Source organism: Centruroides sculpturatus, unplaced genomic scaffold (assembly GCF_000671375.1).
Source record: "Centruroides sculpturatus isolate CEXI.00-Female unplaced genomic scaffold, Cexi_2.0 scaffold3364, whole genome shotgun sequence".
Taxonomy (NCBI): domain Eukaryota; kingdom Metazoa; phylum Arthropoda; class Arachnida; order Scorpiones; family Buthidae; genus Centruroides; species Centruroides sculpturatus.
The window spans coordinates 846-8,656 of NW_019387454.1; the positions used below are offsets into that span (position 1 = coordinate 846).

General features: G+C 28.1%; 1 protein-coding gene across 1 annotated transcript; it reads left to right on the forward strand.

Moving 5' to 3' along the window:
- The first annotated feature begins 617 nt into the window (after positions 1-617).
- Positions 618-2,799, forward strand: LOC111616432 (protein lifeguard 4-like). Its single transcript, XM_023357843.1, has 4 exons — positions 618-783; positions 1,808-1,946; positions 2,020-2,065; positions 2,360-2,799. The coding sequence occupies exons 1-4, from the start codon at positions 618-620 to the stop codon at positions 2,564-2,566; spliced, it is 558 nt and encodes a 185-aa protein (XP_023213611.1). The 3' UTR covers positions 2,567-2,799.
- Positions 2,800-7,811: the final 5,012 nt, after the last annotated feature.

A 7,811-nucleotide genomic window follows, 5' to 3' on the forward strand; every position in this document is an offset into this window, starting at 1 on the left:
TTCTTCTATTGAAAAGGCAAAAATCCTGTACAAACAGCAAAAGAATTATGTGATGTGTATGGTGAGAGTGCTGTAGCAAAATTAACTGTTTGAAAGTGGTTTGTTAAATTTAAAGCAGATAATTTCAACCTTAAAGATGCTCCATGCACAGGAAACCAGCTGTTATTGAAGAGGACCAGATTAAAATATCATTAGATGACAACTCTTGTTACACATCTTGAGAGATAGCAGACATAGTGAAGTCACCAAACAATACTATATTTCAACATCTGGAAGAAGCTCAAATATTAGAATCATTATGACATTTGGATACTTTATGGCTTAACAAAAAAGAACTTACTGGATTGCATCTTCATTTGTGATTCTCTTCAAAAACAAAATGAAAATGACCCTTTTCTGAAATGTCTAGTAACAGGTAATGAAAAGTATATTGTTTATAACAGCATTGGCTGAAAATGATTGTGGTACAAGAAAAACTAACCACCATTAAAAACTCCAAAGACTAGTCTTCATCTGAAGAAGGTCATGTTTTCCATCTGGTGGGATTGGAAAGAAATTCTATGCTATGAACTGCTTCCACAGAATCAAATAATTGATTCCAACTGGATTAACTGAAAATGACAATTGAAGAAAAACATCTGGAATTGGCCAACAGAAAAGGCATTGTGTTTCATCAAGATAACAGATCAAACACTTCTTTACAAACATGCCAAAAATTATTGGAACTAAGCTGGAATGTTTTACCTCCCCATACTCACCTGATCAGACTACCATTTGTTCGAGGTTTGCAAAATTCTCTGTGATAAAAACTTTGATAGTTGGAAGCTTGAGAAAAAAAAACCATGTGAAACAGTTTTTTGTGGGAAAAAACTAGGAATTTGTATAAAGAGGGTATTATGAAGCTTCCCCATAGATAGTAACATGTTGTTAAAAACATCAGTCTGTACATAATTTAATAAAGCTATTTATTAGCTTTAAAATCATTTCTTTTGTTTCTCTTAAAAATTGCTATTAACTTCCTAAACAACCCAGTATTTCTCTCATTAAACAGCAGTAATTATAATTAAATTGTTTACTGTTTGTTATACAGAATGATCATAACTAAAGAATGGGTGTTCGAAGCTCTCTGTGGAAAGAATTATTGAGTAAATCTCAATCTATTTTGTTTAAAGTTACTCTATTGGATAAATCACAACCAAATTTGGTGTACATATTGTCCTGAATATGAAATTTGATTTTTGGAAAAAAGATTTTTATTTCAAAATTCAGATAAAATTTTGCTATCTGAATTATCTCATTTCCAAAGCACAAAGTCATTTTCCTAAGATTCCCAAATGATGTAGGACCTCTTCATAAATCTTTAAGTATTGAGCTGGCATTATTGTTTCATTGAAACAAGCACTTCATAATCAAGGTAAAGTGAGCACTTTGACAGTTTACCTATCAAAGAAATGTGAAAAAAAGTATGCAACTCCTTTTATATCCAAAATTTGCTAGAAAATCTACATAATGTCTGTATTAAGGCAACAGCAATGTGAAATTTCATAACACCAGCTGAATTTTGAAGTAAAATTTTTCCCAAAAATTAAAATCACACACTCATGATTGTAAGTAAATCAAATTTGGTCAAGGTTTGCCCAATAGTTCTCTCTACAGAGAGCTCATAGCACCTATTCTTTAGTTATGTTCACCCTGTACATTTTAGTTTCAGTTGGTAAAAACTGTTTATTTTATGTTTATGTTTAAATGTAATATTTATTTCATTGCAATGAAATTTATTAAGTTTAGGTTCAATTTTTCAACTTTATTATAATTTATTATCTTTCAGTCACTTTCTATGATCAACTAGCAGTTCTTCAGGCATTTTTCCTAACTTTGTGTGTTACAATAAGTTTGACCTTGTTCACATTTCAATCAAAATATGATGTATCATCTTGGGGAGGAGGGTGAGTTTAAATTCTTGAAATGACTGTATTAAACATTTTTCATAAACATTTATGTAAAATTTTCTTTTTTCAGATTATTTTCCATCTTGTGTATTTTATCTATTGGTATGGTTTTGCAGGTAAAATTGTTAAAAGTGTATTTAAAACATTATTTAAATTATAAATTGGCTTATTTCTAGACACCAAAGTCAAAATAGCACACATTTCTAATAGAAATAATCATTATTTTGGTTTCTCTCAGATGCAATACAGTTGTAAGAAAAAAACAAAAAAATAGAAAACTCTCTCCATCTCTTTGTGACAGAAACAATCACATTTAACTTCAGCAACTATTAATGAGCCAATCTTTAATTTAAATATTTTTGTATTTTTGAATAAAACATGAATATTACTAAACTTTATAATTTTCGCAGATGTTTACTGGAAGTACCCAAATGGAGTTATTTTTATCAATTGGAGGAGCTATTCTCTTTTCTCTCTTCATCATTTATGATACACACATGATTATGCATCGTCTGTCTCCAGAAGAGTACATCTTAGCTTCTATTGATCTCTATCTAGACATTATTAATTTATTTTTTCATTTGTTGAGAATTTTGAGCCATTCACGGAAAAGTTAAACGATGTCCGTAGTTCCGAACGAATTCTTTAGAATTGCATTTATCAGTTTTGACAAAATTAATGATTGGTCAGAATGATTCAAATCAAAATTAGATCAATTTTTTTCTATTTAATTTCAATATATTTCTTTATTAAATTAATTAAACTTTTGTAACATTAATTTAAAGACTTTCAAGGATTGTATGGTATATAACGTTACATAATAAATATGCTTATTATTATATCTAAAAAATAGGCTTATTTATTGTAAAAGAATTATCTATTCTATTAATATTTTTCTTATTTGTTTTTTTAAAAATATTATTCAGATAATTTTCATTTTTTTCATTTTAAATTACTTGTATTAATATATAGCCAATGTTAAATAAATTATATAATCCATTATTTTATGCTAGATTTAAATCATAAAATACTGCAAACTAAACATTAAGATTAGAGATTTAATCGACAGAAATGTTTTCAGTTATGTTTAAATAATAAAGACTATTATTATTAAAACATTTTATCATTTTGGAATTTATAAGTATGAACTTTTTTAAAAATAAAACAAGATAAAAAAAAAAACATAATTGGAATTCTAACAATTAAAATTTTATTAACAATAAGTTTTAAAGTTAAATACCTATAAATATGAAATTTAAACAGTTAAATTTAATCACCTTAATTTTTGTGTAATAATCTTATCTCTAATTTAATAATAAACTAGTTTAATGCAGGTGACTGTTTACAGGGTTTATGAATTACGGTTGTGATTCGTATATCTGCTAGTTGCAGTGCTTCCATTATCACAGTGATGCTAGAGTTTAGACTAAATATACCAGTAACTAGTAGAGAGTATTGCAAAGCAATCTTGAGTCTTTGTAATAGACAATTAATGAATTTTCTATAGAAAGTTTATATGTGACTTATTCAAAACGTATCCAGACTGATATTTGTAAAGAAATGTACTGGACTTATCAAAGTTTTGTGTTAGTCGCCTTCAATGTATGCCTCTCCTGCAGTGACACACTTGGCCCAACAATCTTGTCATTGTTGAAAATATTTATGAGAGTCTTCTTTAGAGGTGGCCTTTGTGGAATTCCATTTAGTGTCCACAACAGCATAAGATTGATGGCTTTCAAGAACTTTCATCAGTTTTGGGAATAGGAAGGATTCCTCTGGAGCCAAGTCTGGAAAATACAAAGGGTGTGGTAGTATGTTGTTCTATATTTTTCCTCTGGATGGTCTCCTCTAAATGTCTCAGAATCTAATTGTAGAATTATTTGAATTGTTTGTCCTGATAGAACACACTCATGCTGGATAACAGCTTTACAATCAAAGAACCCATATTGAATGTTTAAAAAGTATTAGGTTTTTATAAATTATAAAAAGATTTGCTAGATTTTAAAACTTTACATATGCAGTGTGAAAGTGGGGTCATAAAGCTGTTGCGGAAAGTTTTGAAAACCACTAATTATGAACCTCAGTTAGAAAAATCACATTAAATAAACAACAAAAAATTTTCCATTAAACAAAATACTTGTTTCCATTATAATCACATTAATATTTTCTTTACACTTATATAGAGTTTATTGTTATTTTTCAGAAAGTTAAAATTTGTAAGCATTTTTTCTTATTTTGAATTATACAAAATGTTCCAACATTTTGGAGTTAATAAATTTCAAATTCAATTTTGACCACCTTTTGAAAAAGGTTTGTTGTATGTGATGAGAAACTCCTCCTCGATTGATGTTTTGTCTCTGGTGCTCCCATAGGGACTCTCCATAAATTACATAATACTTTTTATACATCTCACTCTCCATAATGCTGTTGTACATGACTGAGGATAAGCATTACATAATTTTGGAGACAATCTCCCTTAATTGTACTAAGGAATAACATATGACACAGGATATAAACATTACATTACTTTATTAATTTTATGTATGACATACAAAGCAGTGACAAACATTTTGTTATGCAATACTTTTTTATACTATATCTTGATTAATAACACAAATGATACAAAAATCAATTCCATTAAAGGAATCCACTGTTTATTGTCATTTTAGAAAGTTTTTAAGTGATAAAAACATCTTTCAAGACTCTATCATAACACTAAATAACCTTTACTTCTGGTGACAAACCTTAAATAAATCATCAAACGAATTCTTTTGACCTTACCCAAGATCTACTTCAGGTTATAGAACAATTCCAAAACTGGAATGCTAGGAATAGAACGTTTTTGAACATTAAATTAACATTAACACTCCATCTCATTTTCAATATCCAATGAGAAAATTTATTCTTTAAATTAAATGCTAATGTTCTAAAATGAACAAATGCCACTATTCAAATTTCACTTTAATGCATTTGAACTAAATTTATGTAACTTTTTTAAACCAAATGATAAAGTTTCAAAAATGTACATAAATGCCATTTCTTATTCAACTTTTGCCATAAATCATTAGAACCTGTTACGTAAATTTTAAAGTCTGTTCCAATGATTTGCAAAATTTGTATAGGAAATGGTATTTATGTTCATTTTTGGAACATTATCATTTGGTTTAAAAAGTTATGTAAATTCATACCGAAGATGAGACAATAATCTTGAAAGATGTTTTTGTCACTTAAAAACTTTCTAAAACGGTAATTAAAAGAGGACTCTTTTTAATGGAATAGCACTTTTGTATTATATGTGTTGTTTAATACTCTTTTCTTGTGTTTGCCTTTTGGAGAATTAGACAATGAAAGTCAGCCAAATCTGGGTTGTTGTCAGTATTTGATGAAAAAGCTACTAATAGATTAATCCCTTCATATTTAACAAATGACACTAGTTGATTTAAAGACTAGCATTATGCAGTGTTTTTGTAAACATTCCCACCCCTTGTTACATATTGTAATAACTATCTACATATCTACCCACACATATTTGCTTTACATAATTTATGGACAACCCAATCTCATAAACCCATGATTTATCACCCGAGATGAGTTATTTTAAGAACCATTTGTCACGTGAATGGCTCAAATAAGTCAGTCTTCACATTGCTCCTCTGTTACCAAATTTCAGCACAAAGTTTGCAGAATCGTAGATTAACATGCTACAAATCTACCAAAATAATGATCTCTGGGGATCTTTTGCACAGTTAATCAATGATCATTTCAGACAAGAGTTCTGACTGTGTCAATTGTTTCTTCATTTTGTGATTTGGATGACTCTCCAGAACATGGTCCACTTTAGACACATTCTCTTCCCTCTAAAGCAATGGAATTAGAAAATAAATTCACACCTTAGAAATCATTAGAAAGTTAATAATTAGGAAGGTTTGAATTTATTTACTGACATTCCTTCCAGTTTCCATACTTTGTTACATAGCAATGGAATTTTCTTAAAATTTGAAAATGACTCATGGCATCATTTCCATAGGCTATTTTTCAATAATTTATCTTTCCTTACCAGTTTTGCCTATTTTAAAGAGAACTCGATGTACACATTTCTCTGTACTCTGATATATCAAAATTGCTGCAAAGCCAAGAGATATCAAATTTAACGACTGAATGCTTATACAGTATATGTATATCTACAAAATGCCATGTGCGTACAGTACATTGCTATGAATTTGTAAAAGCACGTCTGGCTAGCATGGCTGGACAGCTGACATGTTACTGCCTTTGCGTTACAGGGCCAATCTGGACACTTTTTGAATAAGCCACATATTTAAATTGCACGGATCTCTCCAGTAAATAAAATCATCACTTAAATAACAATTACTTTTTATTAAATTACTGAGTTGATAATTTAACAATTAGAGCCAAAGGTTGGAAAATACAAGCAGTTGTTTTAAAATTTGTACTTTAAAGACAATAGACTTTTTTTAATTATCAAAGTGTAATCATTTACAGAAAGTGATTTCATTTTATGGAAATTTAAGTTTTTCTATTTCTAATTCATCATAATTCATTTAGGCTTAATTTTAAGACAGATTTTTGTTTTTTAGATGCTGCATTGTTAATAAAATAATCATTGACAATGTATTTTAAAAATATAGAAGTTTAATAAAGTATTTTTACACAGTTCTCACAATATACTTCTGAAGTTTCATTATTTTAATATTTTGTATACATATAAATTATTGGAGATGTGTTAGTTTTCTATTTGTTTTTGTTGACTCTGGACGAAACTTTTCTATTTGTTTGTCTTGTAAAAGAGTTGATACCTAACCTAAAGAAGGAATCGGAAAAGTAGCCAAATATATAAATGTTTTTCGTTGCTTTCTCATATTTGGGCACGGTGAAAATCATGCTTGAAAATAATGGATTAGCTAAAAATGTTTGCATATTTGGTTTTTTTCCCCTATTTATTAAGCAATTTATATACATAATTTATTTTTGAAGCATTGGTGATTGTTATTTCATTAAAATTTCAATATTATTTTTATGCTGTATCTTGATTTTAGTTTATAAAAATTTAGCTTAATAAATTATCTTCATTCTGCTTATCCTAAACTTGCTATGGGTTGTTGCACATCTGCTCCATATACAGAAGATAGTTGTTTTAATTAAGCAGACATTTTATTGCCAGATGCTCTTGCCAACATCTATTCTCCTTTTACCCAGACTTAGGAGAACTTGTCAGATGTACCGTGTCTGGGAGGAATTAGCAAGGGCACTTGATCTTTCCCACTGTTTCCAACCGCACTGTCTAACTTTGGTAATCTGATGTGAACTTACACATGTGGCAAAGTCATTGACTTTATATAAAATATTAAGATAAAGGCAATTTGCAAATACTTCACTATTACAAATTAAATGCTGTTTGAGTAATTTTCTCCATTAAATATAGCTAAAGTTGGGTTAAATACAAAACCTTACTGTTGATTTTCATGTCTAGAATAGTATATTTTATATTAAGAAATAATTTTTTCTGACCATTGAGAATGAATTTAAAAATTTAATAAAAATAAATAAATAAATAGGCATAATTTTAAACCAAAAATGAATAATGTATAAACATTATTCATTTTGTATTAAAACTTGTATATAATAGTTAAATATAAAAATAAAGTAGTCAAAGTAACCGAAATTAAATGTTATGTATAAGTTATTTAATTGTATTGATAAAGATTTTAATATAATTCTGATAATTTATATTTTTCCTGGCATAATTCATATTTGTCTTTGAGAATTATTGAAAATTATTTATATAAATAACAATTGTGTAAATATTAATATATAAAAATATTTAATAAATTTTTTAAATCA

Coding starts and splice junctions, on each gene's coding strand:
- LOC111616432 (XM_023357843.1), top strand. CDS start 618: ATGACAATTGAAGAAAAACATCTGGAATTGGCCAACAGAAAAGGCATT. Junction 1,947..2,019: donor GTATCATCTTGGGGAGGAGG/GTGAGTTTAAAT, acceptor TTCTTTTTTCAG/ATTATTTTCCATCTTGTGTA. Junction 2,066..2,359: donor CTATTGGTATGGTTTTGCAG/GTAAAATTGTTA, acceptor TAATTTTCGCAG/ATGTTTACTGGAAGTACCCA.